Below are 20,514 nucleotides of genomic sequence, written 5' to 3'. Positions count from 1 at the left end.
TGGATGACCTATTGAATGGGGTATGTACGCATACAAAGTCATGCCCTTTGGATTGACCAATGCCCCCGGAACCTTCCAACACTTAATGTGTACGGCTTACACAACGAATATCTCTGAAAATTCCTAGAAGTCTTCATGGACGACCTATGTGTCAATTCTTCTTGGAAGGAGCACCTCACATGTTTGCATAAGGTGTTAGAGTGATGCAGACTATATCACATCTCACTAAACCCTATTAAAAGCCAATTATGGGTTTAACATGGAGTTATTCTAGGACACATCGTCTCCAAGCAAGGAATATCAATTGACGACAGCAAGGTGTGGCTCATTCTCGTGCTGCCACCACCTCTAGCAACTTCAAAGGCATCAAAACTTCATGGGACATGTTGGCTATTATTGGCGATTCATTTTGATTTATGCTGATATTGTTAGACCCCTTTACGGACTCCTTATAGTTTTCGAGTGGACAGAAGAATGCCATAGAGCTTACACTACACTCAAAAAAGCCTTGGCAAGTGCTCTAATCCTTAGATCCCCGATTTGGGATCTCATCTTCCATGTCCATATTATCGCCTCAGCATTTTCCATAGGGTGCGTGTTGGCCCAACTTGGCGAGCACAAGATGGACTTCCCCATTAGTTTTGCCAGCACTAACTCAACAAAGTTGAGAGGAATTACACCACAATCGAGTGAGAAGGATTAGCTATGGTTTATACGGTTAAGAAGTTTTGCCATTATCTTTTGGAAACCAGATTCCTCTTCTTCGTAGACCATCAAGCCCTCTTGTACGTGGTTAATAAACCATGTATGATAGGCAGAATCAACAGGTGGTTGCTTATCTTGCTAGAGTTTGATTTCACCGCCATTAACGGCGGTGAGAAAAGGCTCTTAACATGTTCTAGTAGACCACATGTCAAGGATTCCCAATGGCGAACAATAGATGGGAATAAATGATGATTTACTAGATGCTGCCTTATTCCAATTTTGCATAATTCCAGAATGGGGTGAAGAACTGGCCCACTTTTTTAGCCACAGGTTTACCAATTCATCCTCTCCTCAATAAGGATCATGCCCGTTCACTGAATAAAAAAGGCAACCCTATAGTACCAACCAATCTCGTGTCAACTTTACAAGCAGGGCAAGGACAAAATCCTAAGACGTTGCATTCAGGAAGACAGATATGTCTTCCTCCACAGGCTCACTCTACCTATGCTGGTGGCAGGCACTTTGTCAACAGACATCACTACTCACAAGGTTCTCATAGCTTGATTATGGTGGCCCACCTTAATGGCTGACACGGTTGAGTATGTCAAACAATGTGATGAATGCCAACGCATAGTAATCCCTCATTTTAAGGATCACATGCCCTTGAATCCCATTATGTCCTTACAACCGTTTGAAAAATGGGGCATAGATTTTGTAGGACCCATCAATTCGGCAGCCAAATACACTCAAGCCAGATATATAATTGCTGCCACCACGGACTACTGCACCAAGTGGGTAGAGGCTCATGCTACCCGAAAAGGCCGATGCTCGATCAATGACCAAATTTCTCCATGAGTCTGTAATCACATGCTTCGAGTGTCCTCTCAGCTTGTCAAGGACAATGGAACGCTTTATATCAACGAAGTAATCAAATTCCTTCTCCAAGAGTTCCTTGTCACCCACAGTAAGTCCTCTCCTTACTATCCTAAAGCAAATGGCCAAGCCAAAAGTACAAACAAAATCCTATGTGCCAGTCTCACCAAAATAGTGGAGGCCAACCGCCACAACGACTGGGAAAATAGAAATTGTCAGTTGCACTTTTTGGGCTTATAGAACTTCATATAAGGCAGCAACTAATGCTACACCCTTCGGTTTAACTTATGAAAAGTCATGCCCATGGTGGAGTTCTTAGTCCCAAGCCTACGTGTCGCAGTGCATGAAAAACTCACCGAAAATGATTTAAGTTGTCACCTGTTTGAACTTGAAAGGCTTGATGAAACTTCCTCCTTGTATTCTACAACATGATTGGCGAAAAGCTTAGGCATAAACAGTGGTTCGACGACTAGCTCAAGGATAAACAGATGAATGGTCCTCTTATTCAGCACAAAAACACATAAGAAAAAGCTTTATTTCTGGGGGTTAGGACCTTTTCTGGTCTCTAAAATCACACCACAGGGAGCTGTATGCATTGAAACCCTTGATGGTGTCACAAGATGGCAGGATACTTCAATGGTAGAAAACTTAAACGCCACTATGGCCCTCTCACTAAGGCCACCTTGAAGGCCATCCATGATAGAAAACAACAATAACAAGACCATGAGCATGTGAAAAAAATTACGCAAGAAGAGGCCAAGGTGAGGCAAGCTAAGCTGAGGTAAAAACATGTTATGGTTGACATGGCCTAAGTAATAGACTTAGAAGAGGAAGATTGGAAGGTGAAGCCAGCTCAGTTGTGGTTAGGAATGACCACATCAACCAGCTTCACCCAAAAATTAGCTCTTGTTGATACAGGGGCTAGTTACAATTTACTGTCCTATAAAACATGGTGTTTCCTTGGGAGACCCACATTGAAAGAAACACCTGCTGTGGTCACCATGGTTACCTCATAGCACATTCATTGCATCGGCATAATCACATTTTTGTTTCACATTGGAAATAATCCCCTCGAAGGAAAGTTTTATGTGATGTCTATAGGAACTATGAGTGAAGAGATCATCCTCTTGGTGGTAGGGGATGGATGGATGGGCCATAATAGATGCAACATCAACTGGGATGCATGGACGTCCACCCTACAGTTAGCGTTAACCTATGACGGACATTGAGACGTACTATGTTTTACGTCATTAATTTAAATATTCTGAGTCATGGGCCAGGCTTGTCGGCACCATATGTTAAGGATAAAGGGATTGGGTGATCGGCGATGAGAGGCGCACCTTGAATATCAGCAGGGTAAGGGTTAGGATCGGTCAGCCATGTATGGGCGCCCATGTGTGAATGGCCAAGTCACCTATAAGAGTCAAATGTAACCCTAAAACCCTCATTCTCATGTGTTGTGAATACAAGAGTGCTCTTGCCTTATCTCCTTGGTTTCCTTCTCCTGCGTGTGAGAGAGAGAGAGTGAGAGAGTGAGAGCGCGATCGAGCACTGTGTAGCGGCACGGCGGCGGAGAGGCAGTAGAGCGGCGACGGCGGCTCCTTCTTCACTGCGACGCGGGAATCCTTCACGGCGGCGGTTAGAGCGGTGAGTGACACACCCTTGCATTCTGTTTGAGCTTTCTTTCCTGGTTGTATGCTTGTAGCCATTCGTGGCTCGCATACGGTGTTCGGCAAGTCCCCAGCTACGACTATGCGGCAAAAGCGCACATTTTTGGCGTCTCTGTCAGGGAGTTGCCCTGCACCAAGCTCCAGTTTTGCAACTCGGGCTGCTGCGTGAAGTGAAATTTACACTGTAGGAAAGGCGTCTGTGTGTTTGTTGTTGAGGTGTTTCTGTGTTTTGCAATCTATTTCTGCAATTTGTCTTCTACATTTCTGTTTCTTTTGTTATTTTTCCGCTCTGCGTGTGGGCGCACGTTTTGTTATCTGATTTTCTGCGTGCAAGGGGGAATTTCTGAATCCCCAGGCCTGCGCTGTGTGCGAACTGTGCCGCGGCAAAGTCTGAACCCTAGAAAGAAACCCTAGAAAACTTATCCCAAGAAAAAAAAAATTTAATTTTGAAAAAAAAATATTTAAAAAATTTTAATTTTGAAAAAAAATATAAAAATAAAAATAAAAAAATTAATTTGTTTAAAAGAAAAAAACCAAACGTGTGAAGAGGAAAGATTTTTGATTTGGAGAAAAAAATTTTGAGAAGAAAAACCCCCAATCGACCCCGACCCCGACCTCGGTCTCGGTCTTTTGATATATATATATATAGGAGAGTGAGCCTCCATAGCTTTCCTTTAAGTGAGAGCTTATGGTAAGTTGTGCCCTATATGTAGCCCACTCCCCAAGGAGTAAAGTGAGCATGTGGGATAAAGCCCTCACCCTTTACTCCACAAGCAAATAGGCTTTTGCCCCTTCCCCCATAGGAAAACAGACTGTTTTGAGGACCACGAGAGCTCCGGATAGGCAAACACGGTGCTGTAAAGCACGCTAGGACCCTTTAAACGATACGCTTGTTTTGAGCTATCACACGTCCTAGTTTAGGTTCGACCATAAGTAAGGGGGTTAAAAATGGGTCAAAAACAATACAAAAACAAGTAAAAACGGGGTGTGAAACACCTAAGAAACCACTTGTGTGCACTTCCATGGCACCCTACCAAGAAGCCTGAGGAGACAAGCTAAAACATGCCAGTTTGGGCCCCACAACCCGGATCTAGCATGTTTAGTCGTCTAATAGAGACCTTTAGTAGAGCTACACGCTCTGAACATGCGACAAGCGAAGTAAATGAAGGAGGGGTAGTGGATTCACCATTCACATCTCATGTAGACCCTACCCTCCCAAAGAGTGTCCATGTGGATATTCTACCCACTTCGTTTAATGAGGGCCCTATTGAGCTACCACCTTCCTATGCTCTTCCTAAAGTAGAGGTCCCTAGAAGCCAATCCATAAGAAGTGACATTGCGTCCACTTCAAGAGAACCGTTTGGCACACCAAGTCTGGATGGGATATTTCTCAATGAAAATTGGGAATATGATCTACACACAGAGACTCTAACTGACCTATACACGGGTTACACATACCATGTAGGTTGGTTAGAAGTCCTACGATCTACATCTAGCGCCACTAATCTAGAGGAGCAACAACAAATGATATGTGAGGTTATTCAGAGAATTATCCAAATTGAGAGGCAAAATACGGGAGTGAACTTAATTTCCACTGGCCCTATGAGATTTTTGGATACGGACAAGGCCAAATAACCAACCCTCCCTCGGTGAGTCCCATAGACCCTTCGTATGTTGTTTTGCCTGGAGTCTCAATGCAGGTTGAGCCCACGAGCAGTAACTTTAGCTTTTCAACCTTGGCTCAACTTTCCATTAGGGAATCCACAATGCCTACTCCAATGATGAGCATGACGGAAGGCGCACCTGTTACCGCTGTAGTTAGTACGACGCCGCTACCTAGTGGAACAATACCTACAACAGTGAGTGCCAGTGCCTATCGACCTTATGTACCTATCGCTACTCGTGCTCATGTAGCTCCTACGTCTCTTAGTATGCCAATGGCGTATGCTCCACGACCACCTTATCACAACCCTTATCCAAGAGGAGCTAGGCCTAGTCACATATCATATCCTACGTCATTTGCCAACATACCCAGACCAACCCCAACTCCTATCAGCCAAGCTATCCCAGAAGTGCCTCCACCAGCTATGCCTGCTCACCTAGGTGATCTCGCAGCGTTTGCTCAGACGATTGGACGATCTATTGCGGAAAACATGCGGGGTATGCTTGAGAGAGAACCTAGACGCAAGGCAGTACAAGTGGCTAAGCTCACTCAAAACTTCAGTGGTAACGAGGATGTTAGGAAGCACATTGAAGTCTTTGAACACGTGTGTGATTCCTTGGAAGAGCACAATGAGCTACATAAGTGTAAAGCCTTAGGCTTAACCTTGAGTGGGAAGGCCGGAGATTGGTATCGAACCTTAAGGGTTGAAGAGCGCACTCACTACCCCACTCTCAAGAGATTGTTCTTGAAAGAATACATACGTGAGGGTGTGCTTTGGGGAGTAGCATCTCAACTCCAAAAAGCTGAACGCGAGGAAGGGGAGTCAATGAGAGACTTTATTAGTCGATTGAAGCATCTAAATTCTCGCTGCACTCCCGATGAGCGCTTCAATAATAACCAACTGCTTGCTCAATAGATTCATCCGAGGATTGCGCAACGAGGCTATATACAATGGCCTAGTCATTAGAGGTCTTACAACGTGGGAAGCAGTCACTGCCAATGCAATCCAGTTAGAAGACAACTTGATGATTGCAGGTAAAAAGGTGTCTTCGTCGGAGACAAAATCCGTTAGTTCGCAAGTATCTGGGCACGAGCCAATGACAGTAAAACCTATTGCCAAGGAGCCCAAGATATCCGAAATGTCTGTGAGACTGACCTTACTAAGGCTCTCCAAGAATACTTTAGGGGTAATCGAGCTCCTCAAAATAGCCATATGTACCCAAGAAGAGAGCAACAATGGTGTTCGGTTTGCTTAGGACCACATAGCACGAGTGAATGTCTCACATTCAGAGTCAAATTCAATGGGAATTGCAATGCATGTGGTAAGTATGGCCATCAATCTAAAGATTTCCTAGTACTTAAGCAAATGTTGACGAATCAGGCACCACTAGCCTGGTCAAACACACCTCAAGTACCCACGCTAATGCCTGCACAACCTGTCAAGCAACCGTCACAGCACATAGTTCCAAGGAGCCCGAATGTAGTCCAGTCTGTGCCGTTACAACCGCCAGTGCTAGGACCACAACCGCCAGTGCTAGGACCACAACCTCCACATCCAAGGATTACCCCAATAAACCAGATGGGTTGTGAGTCACATAGTGCGTGTGGGATTATGAAGAGGAGATAGACCCCACTGCTCCATATGGGATTGATACGTTTGAAATGATTCCCCAGTACTACATGGAGGATCATTTCGGGCAAGTCAAGCCTGTATATCAAGTGGCTGCTCTCGCCACACAAGAGGGCAAAACCTTAATACCTTGGCGAGGAGACCACCTCTTCAATGCTACGATTGTGGTGGACCGCGTCGTGTAGCGGAGTGCCCTAATAGGCTAGAGAAGATCGCTACTCAAATGCAACCAAATCAAGGGAGCACATCGGGAATGCCGGTACTTACATGTAATCGTTGTGGCATAGATCATTTGATCGCTCAATGTCCACATAATCCTAATGCACCCAAGATTACGCCATTGAATTTGGTTGAGGTCACCAACCAAGCACGAGGAACCACACCCGTTTTGTACCCGCGAATGTAGTTATGTAAGATCCCTGTTCCCACCGAGCAACAGATTCGGGATACTAGCAGCGGAAGTAGCACTCCTCGCGTGGGACAGGGGTCCCACATTCGGGGCCTCACCCATGGATATCCGGATAAGAGACTAATCTGTCGGTTGTTCCAAAACTGAACCCGAAAAAACTTCCTTTACCGAAAAGCACGGGCGATTCCTCCAGGATAACTTTTTTTCTCTAACGTAGTCAAGATCATTTCTGATCGAGCTGATCCAATTACATCTATAAGATACTTGGTCAGATCAAGGAAGAAACTTGCACTTGGATCATTGGGATCAACACTTTTTTCCCCATTCAAGAGGCACAGCCGTTGATTCCTATCCATAGAACAGTTACTATCCGGGATTTATTTTATCTATCGTAAAAATAAAAGTTTGAGTCTCGATTTACGGATCCATCAGTCCAGCCTAGCCAACCGCCCAACCACTGTAGTGATGGGATCCAATTAAGAATTTGGAACTAGGTTTTGTCCCGGGTACCAAGGAAAAGAGTTCCAAGGCCCCCTAGCCGGATGTTCATGCAAAAATAAAACTAGTCACACCACTCACACACCCAATATGAAATTGCCTTTTCACAGATTCAACTAGTTTAAAACAATCCTTTAATAAAACCATAGTATCACTGATCACAATCTTCCAATTTATCCGGTTGATTCTTAAATTTCCCATCATTCCTTCATCAGAGTATCTATGGCATCATTGGCAACTAGGACGCTCACCACCTGTCCACACAGGGGCCGTTTCCTAATCCCTAGCCCATAATACTCGGCAATATAATCACTTATCAAGATGGACTCTCGTTGAAGATAAGCAAGATCAACCAATAGATCCATATAAAGAGCCATGGACTCATCCATTGAAGACCAGCAAGGTCAATCAACCAGATCCATGCCCGATTTCAGAAAACAACTCCAACTCTGTTCCAATATCTTCCTCGCCACACGCGTGGGTATCCTAGGCGACCCAGAGCCCGAGCACCGTATGGTCAGCACCCTCTAGGATCCTTCGCAGGTGACCTAGCGCTTCACTCATAGGCCGCTTCCTTGGCCCCTCATCCACCGTACCGGAAGCTCACCATTTTAATCGCACCGAGGCTGGTCAAGACCTCGGCCGACCTTGCTACGCGAGACGTTCTTCATTGACTCTCCGTCAGCAGTTGCAACTTTATCAGTTAGGTCCACGACCTTAATCACAAGATGGTCACAATGCCATTAGGAAAATTCTGGACTCAAAAGAGGGCTGTTTCAACAATAATATAATAATAGACACATAGATTGAGTGACATGTAATCTACGAACGAGATTCACCGGTGGTGGGACCTCTGTACAAACCCACCCAAAACGTGGAGAAACTCTTATCTTCATGAAATATTAAAAAAAACCATCACCTTGTCTTAAAATATTTAAAACCGTTTTTTTGTCAGAAACTAACACAATAAAAGAATGTTTTCCACATTCCTGTGTTAGACGTGGAGCACTAAAAAATTCTTTCCACCACCCCTAGAACTAATGAAGCTTGAATGCTTGGAATAGATAGATACACATTCTCCCGGTTATTCCCTCAACTTGGTTCCACTTTTGAATCTTGAAACATCTTTGGCGCCCAAAAAGAACACACCGTCCCTCATTTCATCCTCCCTCCTTGATCCACAAAAGCGGTTAGCCCAGTCATCCACTTTCTGCTACTTCTTCTTTCTCATACGTCTGTTATTCTATCATGGCACCCGAAAGTGGACTGAAACGAGCAAGGAGCAGTATCTCATCTGTTGTGTTGTATAACATAAAAGAGGAGAACGAAGAATGGATTCCCCAAGTATACAGGAAGTACTCTTGGGTCACTATGCAACCAGGAAAACAAGGCCACTACCGAGTGAAGGGAAAGGCATCTGAAGACTTGGCCAAACATTGGAAAGGAAGGATCCTTGACTTTAAGATGGCACCAGGAGGGAAAACTGTCAAAGAAGTGTTGATCCAGCATGTATTCATGCAAAAAGAGATCAACGTGGGACCATTGGAAGGACTTCCAAGACACAGACCACATTGTAAGTGCTTGTGTTTTGTATTTCAACGTTGCAAATAAGGTGATTGATATACATTTTTCTGCCTTGCACAGATTTGTACCCATCCAACCTTCAGGAGTGGGAGCCTGCACAATGCTTGACGGGGTTCTTGAATGTCGTACATGGTGAGGTGGGGGAACTTCAATATGAAGGTCGTGCACCAAGTGATCTCGCAAGAAGTAGAACATATTTCTATGACTCATTTTATACCTTGCCCACTCAATCGAGTCGACATGGAAAGTTGGAACGTATTCCGTTGCCCGCACTTGATAGTCCGGAGTGGCCATTGCTTGACACAGAAGTGATAGAGTCATACAGGACCAAAATGTTTAATGATATTAAATGTGCTATGAAGCCTAGCATTGGTGCAAGAAATGTGCACTTAAGTTTGTTTGTTCCAATTGCATGCTTTGTTCATTTATTTTCTGATTGTAAACAATTGAGAAAAACTAGAACAACTTTTTTGTGTAAAGATGTAGATGAAGTCTGGCTTGATCATTTGTTTGACAAAGGTTGGAGAGTGAAATCATCAAAGGGAGATGATTTGATCGAATGTCGATTGAACACCTCCGACATTGCATTTCGGTGAGTGTTAAAACATTAAAATGTATTTTTGTGAAACAGTTACAACGCTTATTTGATTATACTCGGAAAATTATCCTAATGATATTTTGGAATCAGATACTATATTGCCAAGCAACATCTGTGCATGTCATTTACTTATAGAAGGTGGCGATGGATCAACAACAACTGGGAAAGCATGGACCAAGATACAAGAGATGGCAGCCACTCTTGCTTGATAGATATAGTTATGATTCGACAGGGTCACCCATCTTTGACATTGGAAGTGGAAGAGAATTGGACTCTCGAATATGTTAGGAAGGAATTAGAAGTAGCTATTCAGAATCCTCCAGATCAATTTTGCTTCAAGCTCGATGGTCGGAAGCTAAGTAAAAGAAGAGAGCATCAGATCATTTGTAAAGATGTTGCAGCCCCACATGAATTGGAGGCACTAGAAGATATATGATGTGACCATGTATACGGTGACAATGTATTTTCCATATGCAATAAACTTATCTATTCAGAACATTGCTTTTGTAATGCTTTATTGTTTAAAACAATGTAATGAAGGCAAGAATTCCCCAATTGAATTTTTATGTACACAAAAAAAGGCTTAAAGTAAGAAAGCAAGCAATGAAGGAACACAGTAGCAAATTTGATCCTCTGATTTTCAAATGATAAGTGTATTTACATTTGATGTTCTCCCTCCAATACATGTATAGCTGCATATTTACAAACGTACATTTGTTGGAAGAAGGAAAAAACTATTTATGGCTGGAACCCATAGGTATCGGCTTCAGGATGGAGCCAGGGCTCTTCTCCCAAGTATGGAGCCCATGTAAGAGGCTCAGGGGGGCCTATCCCCCCTCGTGGATTGGGCGGGATGAAGTCCACTGGCCCGTCTGGAGGCATAACTTCAGCGACCTCGATCAATTTCGTAATCGTTTCCTCCCTAAACGTTGGAACGTATTCCGTTGCCCGCACTTGATAGTCCGGAGTGGCCATTGCTTGACACAGAAGTGATAGAGTCATACAGGACCAAAATGTTTAATGATATTAAATGTGCTATGAAGCCTAGCATTGGTGCAAGAAATGTGCACTTAAGTTTGTTTGTTCCAATTGCATGCTTTGTTCATTTATTTTCTGATTGTAAACAATTGAGAAAAACTAGAACAACTTTTTTGTGTAAAGATGTAGATGAAGTCTGGCTTGATCATTTGTTTGACAAAGGTTGGAGAGTGAAATCATCAAAGGGAGATGATTTGATCGAATGTCGATTGAACACCTCCGACATTGCATTTCGGTGAGTGTTAAAACATTAAAATGTATTTTTGTGAAACAGTTACAACGCTTATTTGATTATACTCGGAAAATTATCCTAATGATATTTTGGAATCAGATACTATATTGCCAAGCAACATCTGTGCATGTCATTTACTTATAGAAGGTGGCGATGGATCAACAACAACTGGGAAAGCATGGACCAAGATACAAGAGATGGCAGCCACTCTTGCTTGATAGATATAGTTATGATTCGACAGGGTCACCCATCTTTGACATTGGAAGTGGAAGAGAATTGGACTCTCGAATATGTTAGGAAGGAATTAGAAGTAGCTATTCAGAATCCTCCAGATCAATTTTGCTTCAAGCTCGATGGTCGGAAGCTAAGTAAAAGAAGAGAGCATCAGATCATTTGTAAAGATGTTGCAGCCCCACATGAATTGGAGGCACTAGAAGATATATGATGTGACCATGTATACGGTGACAATGTATTTTCCATATGCAATAAACTTATCTATTCAGAACATTGCTTTTGTAATGCTTTATTGTTTAAAACAATGTAATGAAGGCAAGAATTCCCCAATTGAATTTTTATGTACACAAAAAAAGGCTTAAAGTAAGAAAGCAAGCAATGAAGGAACACAGTAGCAAATTTGATCCTCTGATTTTCAAATGATAAGTGTATTTACATTTGATGTTCTCCCTCCAATACATGTATAGCTGCATATTTACAAACGTACATTTGTTGGAAGAAGGAAAAAACTATTTATGGCTGGAACCCATAGGTATCGGCTTCAGGATGGAGCCAGGGCTCTTCTCCCAAGTATGGAGCCCATGTAAGAGGCTCAGGGGGGCCTATCCCCCCTCGTGGATTGGGCGGGATGAAGTCCACTGGCCCGTCTGGAGGCATAACTTCAGCGACCTCGATCAATTTCGTAATCGTTTCCTCCCTAAACGATTACGAAATTGATCAATGTCTCGCTACTGTGTTCCTTCATTGCTTAGGTCCACGTAGCGAGACATTGATGGAAACTGCCATCACAATTCATCAAGGCATAAATAAGATCAACATGACAATATATAAGAAGATAAACAAGCGCACAAATGCGTATGGGAGCTGAAAATGCTTACATCCTCTGAAGGGAGCTGAAAAATGTTTCGTAGCAGCAACATTGCATTAAGTGCAACCCTCCACCCACAGCTGTAGCCATCTTCTTGTTTGGGGACACTAACCCTACGGATGGTCGATCGATCCAGGGTGTCGATGTCCATGCTGAGGCTCTCGTAAGCTGCCATTAGTTTCCTGACTCCACTGTAAACAGAGACCAATCATTATCCTGATCAATTCGGACTTCTAACTCAAACAATAATATGTATCTTAATGATTTTTACTTACAGCAAAACATTTCCATGGACACCAGATGTCGAATTTGTAAGGTAAATGACATTTTCTTGCACGTCGACTAGTAGAAGACTCCAATGGGAACTGCACAATAGAATTCTATTAGTTTCAATCCAAAGGAAGCACTATATAACTCGTGTACGGTGATTCCTATAAACATCATGCGAGAGAGAGAGAGAGAGAGAGAGAGAGAGAGAGAGAGAGAGAGAGAGAGAGAGAGAGAGAGAGAGAGAGAGACAAACTCACTTTTCATGATATGCCAAAAAAAATACTCGGGCATCGTCCAGCTGGACCTCCCGAAACCAGTTCAGCACATCGAGGTACGGAACTGACTCTACTAGCAACAGTGTTGAGACCAGTGAATCAATCTGGAACACTCGTTGCTGTACATCCTCGCGCAATAGCGAAATAACAAAACTTCACAAGGAAACATATCAAGAGTGAGGCATCAACTTTAAGAGCCAAGAATGAAAAATTGTGGGAGGACAGAGAAAAGAGTATACCTTAAAACACATCTGAGCACTTTGTCGTTGACTTCAGTTTTGGGATCAAACAAAATGTTGATTTCTTCAGCATGAATCGGGAAATAACATCTATGCCCTCTAATATTAAAGGGTACATAGAACTCCGGCAACAAAAATTGCAGCGCCTCCCGATTCATGGCGTGGAGTGCGCGAACATTTTCCCTTTTTGTTTGCAATGCAAGCATTGCAGCTTGATGTTCCCTTTGAGCGCTTGTCATTAAATTTGCCCGAGTCTGATGCTCATGATCTGGACCTCCCTCGGTCACCTCTTCAATTCTCACTTTTTGTACAGGCCGGACATCCAAAATTTGTAACATTCGTTCATCAGTAAACGTAACTGGTCTAAGTGACTTATCGTATCTGAAACGAAGGGCTATTAGGCTGAAAAAATCCTTGTTCATTACTGTCACCCTGTGTGCGTGGGCAGCAAGAACGTAACTATCCAAAAAAAATTCGATCATCCAATCTTCTGTGGCCTCTTGCAAGCAAAACAAGGCCGATGCCTTCCACCTAAACAAAATTCCATTCTGCTCACAAATTCTCCTGGCAAGCCTCTGGAAAGGCAATCTGGGAATAGCAGCTGTCGGGTGCTTCATAAACTTTTTGATTTCTCGCAGGGCTGCCGAATGCTCTGCGAAACGCCTGAGTCTAGGCTGCGTTTTGGACAATCGGGAAGGACTGCTTGATTTTCTTGATCTTGAGGCTTTCAGAACGCCCATCTTCTTCCCAGTAGATGAGGGAGCTGCATTATCAATGGGTCTAGCTGTATGCCTTACACGAGCCATCTGAAAACGCAAGAAAAAGCACAAAACGTTTCTATTCAGTAGTACACGATTAACAATTCACCATAAAGCGAGAGAGGGGGGCCAAGAAAGCAATATGCACTTCCTCGCGTTATGGTGAATCCATTCACCATAACGAGAGATGAAGGTCCACAGAAACACAATAATTTTTCTTGCATTATGGTGAATTCATTGACAACAATAAGAGGCGGATTATCGTGCATTCTTTGAGCTTCGATCTTGCGTTAAAGTGATTTGATTCACTATAATGCGAGACTAAGAGCCAGTCAAATCAAAACAATCCTCCTCGCGTTATAGTGAATCGATCTACTACAACGGGAGGAGGGTTCTCCCGAATCTCTTACCTTTCCGTCTTGCAGTTTGGTGAGTCGATTCACCATAACACATAGAGCAGTATTGAGATTCTAATGACTCGTCGTCTACTTTACGGTGAATCGAATCACCATGACGGAGGGCAAACAGTCGAAGAGAAAACAATGGCAGGGGGCAAACAGTCGAAGGAAAAACAAAACAATCAAGTATTATACAAGAAACACAAAACAATCAAGTAATACACTTTCATCACATTCTATGAGTGGGAATGGATGGAGACTGTCGTGTAGGAGGTGATTTAATTGACACCAATAAGAGGTGGATTATCGTGAATCCTTTGCCCTTTGGTCATGTGTTATGGTGAATTCACCATAACGCGAGTCTAAGGGCCAGTCAAAGCAAAACAATCCTCCTCGAGTTATAGTGAATCGATTTTCGCGAATCTCTTACGTTTGCCTTCTGCCATGGTGATTCGATCCACCATAAGACATGGAGCTTATTGAGATTCTAATGGCCCGTCGTGTGCTTTAAGGTGAATCGAATCACCACGGCAGAAGGCAAACAGTCGAAGAATAAACAATGGCACAGGGCAAACAGTCGAAGAAAAAACAAAACAAACAAGCAATATACAAGAAACTTACAAAACAATTAAGTATTATACAAAAACTTACATTTCTTGCGTGTGAATGGATGGAGACTGTCGTGCAAGTGTTGGAAAGTCGGTTCAGTACTGTGGCGAGTCGGAAGTCAGCTGGAGGCAAGCAGGAGGACGGACAAGGCAAAATCGATAAGAGGACAAAAAGGTGGCGTGATTAACGGCTTTGATTAGTCTTTAGAGCGAACACACGTGCTGGCGGGCTGCCAGGGCGACTAGGCGGCGCTAACGTGTCGTATAGCATTAAAAAGGGCTTTGATTAAACTTTATAGCTTGACACGTGCTAGGTACACGGCGGGATGCCACGTGGCATTCATGGAATGGCGGGTGAAAACGCGGCGCTGACGTGTCGCGTAGCATTAAAAATGGATTTTCTAGGATACTCATCTCATTTATTGCCTCTTTTGGAGTTCGTATTCTCATTTATCTCCCCACCAACGGCCTTTATCTCCATCAACGACTGACTATCTCCTCCAACCCTCCTTCATCAATCATCCTCCTGTATCCAACGTCAAAGACAAACCTCCAACCTCCTTCATCTCCATCTCCTGCGAGACGATTGTATACAATTCGTTTTCCTGGTATTTTTATCTCCTTTGTGCTTTTTTCTTCTTTTGTTATTTCGTTGTTTTGGTTTCAGTCGGTGGAGAACTTCTTGCTTTGTCTTTTCATCGCGTTAAGGTGAATTGAAAACCTATGACTCCTCGCCTTATGGTGAATTGACTGCGAAGAAGAGTATTTTAATTCGTTTGACACCTCCTCTCTCAGTATGGGTACTGGAGAACTATCTTTATTTTTAATTCAACATAACGTTAGAGGCTTTGCCAAAGGATGATAAAGTCGTCATATTGCGGTGAATCAATTCACCACAACGCGAGCGAAGGTCCCATAGGAAGCACAATACTCCTCCTCGCATTATGGTGAATCGATTCACCATAACGCGAGAAGAGGTCCTTGACTAAGCTGCAATTTTTTTTGCGTTAGGGAAAATAGATTCACTACAACGCGAGGAGGAATACCTGGATTCCTCTGGCATCTCCTCTCGCGTTATGTTGAATCCATTTACATTTTCTTCTTTTGTTATTTCGTTGTTTTGGTTTCAGTCGAGGAGAACTACTTGCTTTGTCTTTTCATCGCGTTAAGGTGAATTGAAAACCTATGACTCCTCACCTTATGGTGAATTGACTGCGAAGAAGAGTATTTTAATTCGTTTGACACCTCCTCTCTCAGTATGGGTACTGGAGAACTATCTTTATTTTTAATTCAACATAACGTTAGAGGCGTTGCCAAAGGATGATAAAGTCGTCATATTGCGGTGAATCAATTCACCACAACGCGAGCGAAGGTCCCATAGGAAGCACAATACTCCACCTCGCATTATGGTGAATCGATTCACCATAACGCGAGAAGAGGTCCTTGACTTAGCTGCAATTTTATTTGCGTTAGGGAATATAGATTCACTACAACGCGAGGAGGAATACCTGGATTCCTATGGCATCTCCTCTCGCGTTATGTTGAATCCATTTACACCACACAGAGATTTGTTGTTTAAGATCGACTGTCTCTTGATTCATTGCCTGAACTAATATTTTCCATGTCTTTTCTACAGACTTGAATTCAGCCATGGCGCAAGTTCAAGTCGAATTTGATGTGGACGAAGAGATCAAAGAAACTCCTGCAACTCTATTATATGACTTCCTGTACAAATGTCGACATCATGATTTGCACCCTGCAATTTCGTTGATGTTCAATAGCGATTTTTCTCTGGAGGATACATTGTCTAGCCATCATGGATACTTCGAAGAGGCAAAGCAAGAGTTTGACGAGCTCACAAATGAAGAACCAATGATGATTGATGGGAAAAGTCACATTCATTTTAATCTCACTTGAGGTTTCACCGGAGAAGAAGCAGAGGTTAAACAGGGATTGGCACAAGGTGCCATGTGACAAGAAGAGAGCCTTGCTTTGCCCTTTTCACAAAAGAAAGTTCCGCTTGATGGAATACTCCTACGCCTTCTTATGCTTCTTGCACATGAACGTGCAATTAACAGATGAAGAATGTACAGAGCCGCTTGCAAAAATTGAAAGTGAAGACACGATTTCTCGTCAGGCAAGTCCCACCGTTGAGGATGCTGCTGAAGAGGAGGACACTCCTCATGTCATTGAGGAGTTCAATGTTGAAGAAGAGAGGAAGCTTAGTTCGGTGGTTGATATTGAGGCAGTTAGAGAACAAAACAGTGATGTAGGTCAGCTTGTGATTGAATCAGATGACTCCTCCCCCATTCCAACGCCATTACTCCCCTCCTACCAAGTAGGAGATTCAGAGTATATATTGCTGACAGACATACAACGTGTATTTAACTTAAGGGAGGATCATTGCATAGCTTTCATAGCCCAGAATCTGGAGGTCGATGACAATTTTGTAGATGATGATGGGATAGACAAGTACCTACTACTAGTGGATAGCCATGTGAAAGACACCGAGTTCCTTTCTGCTGCGGCAACACTAAATATGATCTATGCTGATGCCCTTAGATATGAAGGAAAAGATGCCACAGAGGAAGAGCTACAAGAAGCAAGGGACAGATTGAATATCACCAACATGGGAGGGTGTAGGGATGTGCCAAATAAGTCAGCGGAAAACGTTCCTAGTTCGAGCACTAATTTATGGCAAGACGCCTTGCTTGAAGCAGATGAGAACCAAGAGGTTAGTTTTTTTTTGTTGTGGATTTGGCTTTATCAACTTTGTCCTGAAATGTTTGGTGATGTTGTTTCTGGCTAATGCTCCTTTATTTTTTCAGTTGGAAATATATGAAGACACATTCCTCAAACGTGCTTCAGGCAAGCGTATGGCGGGATTGGGCCACGATTCGACACTAGGAACATATATACACCGCCTAAAATTCCCTCAAATTGTGATATTTCACGCTAGCTACTCCAAGGACAACGCCAGTTTTCCTCTGATGGCGATAAAGACTTTATCCAGGTATTTAGGTGGCTACCACGTAAGGCTGAATGCAAACAAGGCAATACTTCTGGAGCGGCAAGCAGCTGTTCGAATTTTTGGAGAGGGACCTGGAGTATATTCGTTAAGATGTAAATATTATTTAACATATGCTGCTTACAGGTTGGCATGTGGAATCACAGATCCCAATCTGTTGAGTGATTGCGGGAAGAAGCATCTTCTTAGAACAGCAAGGCCAAAGGTCCCTCTTGTGCCATTAATAGAGGATGAAGAAGATAATGCAGAAACGTCAACAAAAAAGGCTCGGCTGGGGGAAGTCTCTGTTCCAGATTAACAAATTTAGATTGTTCCAGTTGCTAAGAAGTTTCGTCATATTTCTCAATACTCTTCTTGTTTACCATTGCAAACTATGAAATGTATATATATTGGAAACATTTATATGTGACATAGATGAAAGCTCTTGTTCTTTTAAAATCTTTCACAGTTACATCATTGTTTTACAATATATATTTCAATGATCAATTTTCTTCCACACTCTGCCCTGTCTTTGTCGTTGTCTTAGCCATTCAGCATGATTCTGCTTTCCCTGTGAGAGGAGACATATATTGAACGTCTCCGTTCAGCCTGAACCTTTCTTATTGCACATGACACAGCTGATTCAGCATGTTTGATCTTCACACGAGCCCTCACTTGAATCCGCCTATACCACCACTGACATAGTTGCTTCATGGGATTACTTTTCTTTATTCCTCCTCCATGTTGAGTGGCCCTTTGATAGGCACAACGTGCTTGCCAATGAGATCTTTCCATGCCTTGGGTAGACCAAATCCCAAGGCTTCCAAACTCTTCCGCAAAAAAGGTCCCATGTGCATGCAAAATGTGCTACAAATGCTCAACAACAACAAGACATTTAGTATCGTACAATATTTTTTGAACAAGAAAAAATACTCAAAGCTGTAGGTTTTCAAGTAATAACCATGTATTGTGTCAAGTTTGTCGCACCCCATGCCTTTTCATAGCTAGTGTAGAACTCTGTCACAACTGCCTCAAATTTCTCAACATCCCCATCTTCAAACCTTGCTTTTTGCAACAAAGGTGCTAGGCGATCAAGTGCCAACCACGCTTTGGCCTTTGCCACCCTTGCTTGTCCTGAAGAGCCTCGGTCAGGTACAGCTGCATGAAGCTTCCTCCACACCTCAAAATCTGTACCCAGATGACCTCTCTGGGTATGATTAGATAAGAACTTTCTGGCTTTTGCACCTCCAAAACATGGTTTGCTAGGAACATTTCCGGTCTTCCCTGATCTTCTCAAGTCCTTCTCAATCTTCACTTGACCACAATGTAAACCTGCATCTGAAAGCACTTGCTCTATTTTTTTAATAGTTCTTTCACTCTCTACTGCTGGTTTCATATTCCATGAAAATTCGATGTACATGTAGACTAGTTTCTCAATTATTCTAACCAGCGCATGCAAAACACAAATATGAACTCTGATCAAAGGGATAGGAAGAATTGGATCCCAAGTAGGATCCACTCCTGGAGCATCACGATTTGGGGGCTCACGCCTATTACTGATTGCATTTGGGCATTTCCATTCTCTCTCTTTTCCTCCTTTGGAGACACCTCGTTCGGTCATACAATACAGGCAAGGATACTTGGCCATTGCTCCTTGGGAAATACCAAACATGCATTTCAAGGTTTTAAGATCTGCAGCCAGGTGCCATTCAACCTCATATTCACCATATCCTTCTACATAAAGCTTTTCGCCATTCGACTGCTGCTGCTGGATAGTGGAAGGAAGCTCAGTCTGGTTGAAGTACCACTTCAGAATTTCATGGGTCTCTGTTGGAACCTGTTAACAACAACTGTTAGATTGTCTACAACATCATAACAAGAGGATAGCAACATAATATTCTTTATTTAAAAATGGATAGCACGTCACCTCAAATGCAGCCAGCCACCAAATCTCATTTTCGGATTGTACACTAAAGTGCTTCTCATCAGCATTACTGATACTTGCATCCAAAGCTCTATTCATTAAAGTAATGCTAACCCTTTCCAGATTTTGTCCTTTGATCACCTCACTCTCATCAAGTTTCAAAACAAATTTCAGCCTTCCATTGCACTCATGTACACTGATGTCATAAAATTTCACCATAGCCATTTGTAATTTCCGAACATCCATGATGAAATTGTTGAACTCTGTAAGCTCTATAATTTTCTGTTCCCCGCTCTTTTTAGTCACTGTCAATGTGCTAGACACGTGACAAGGCTCTCCAACAAGTTCGACCATTCCCAAGTTGAGAATATTTCGAGCTTTGTTTACGTGAAATGGTTTTGGAATGGGAATTACTGTCTTTTTTCCAAGCTTGCAATTGAAACCCTCTTTTACTTTATTAAACAACATCCTGTAAGACTTTGTGCTTATACCAGCCATGTCACATATACCTTGTGCATCTGCAGGCGTGAATGCTTCACTCACCTCTTGCAAGGATTGCTTTGCTATGTCTGATCGAAGTCTTGCAAACTTAGGATGCTGTATTGCTGACTCCACGATGTCTTTTGTCAGAACTTTGCCAAATATATCAGAACCTTGCTCTTTTGGACCCACAACATCTGTGACCATCCTGAAGCAACAACGAGTCCACCATTCATCTAACTATACCACCCCCACACCCAATCCCCCATCTCCAAGAAAGGAACTAAAGATGAAAATGAAAGTGAGTGCTCAAAGAAATTTAAGTTCAAAGAAATTATAGATCCCAATACCTGCAAGCTTTTACACGACGCTTCCATTGGCCACCTCCAACATTGAGTTCTTCCAATGGTTTGATCTTTCTCTTGCGTAATCGAGCACCTAATGGCGTGTCTTTCAAATATTGCAATTTTCTGTTGAACTTTTCAAGTTGTTTTCGAAGGTGTGCATTCTCACTCTCCAATGTGAAATTGTTGATTTCTCGAACTGCCAAAAT

At 42.8% G+C, this 20,514-nt stretch overlaps 1 protein-coding gene across 1 annotated transcript; it reads left to right on the top strand.

The window, feature by feature from the left end:
- The first annotated feature begins 17,089 nt into the window (after positions 1-17,089).
- LOC147608081 (uncharacterized) lies at positions 17,090-17,677 on the top strand. Its single transcript, XM_086790156.1, has 3 exons — positions 17,090-17,284; positions 17,379-17,630; positions 17,672-17,677. Exons 1-3 carry the CDS (start codon positions 17,090-17,092, stop codon positions 17,675-17,677), a joined length of 453 nt encoding a protein of 150 aa, XP_086646282.1.
- The last annotated feature ends 2,837 nt before the right edge of the window (positions 17,678-20,514 follow it).

This window comes from Cibotium barometz, chromosome 54 (assembly GCF_041138505.1).
Source record: "Cibotium barometz isolate CiBa-2024 chromosome 54, ASM4113850v1, whole genome shotgun sequence".
Classification (NCBI taxonomy): domain Eukaryota; kingdom Viridiplantae; phylum Streptophyta; class Polypodiopsida; order Cyatheales; family Cibotiaceae; genus Cibotium; species Cibotium barometz.
Note: the sequence above shows the minus strand (reverse complement) of the source record. Positions and strands in the feature narration are given on the sequence as shown.

What these genes read in the sequence shown, in the direction of transcription:
- LOC147608081 (XM_086790156.1), top strand. Translation starts at nt 17,090, where the DNA reads ATGATCTATGCTGATGCCCTTAGATATGAAGGAAAAGATGCCACAGAG. An exon ending in AAGCAGATGAGAACCAAGAG is followed by an intron (nt 17,285 to 17,378) that starts GTTAGTTTTTTT and finishes TTATTTTTTCAG; the next exon opens with TTGGAAATATATGAAGACAC.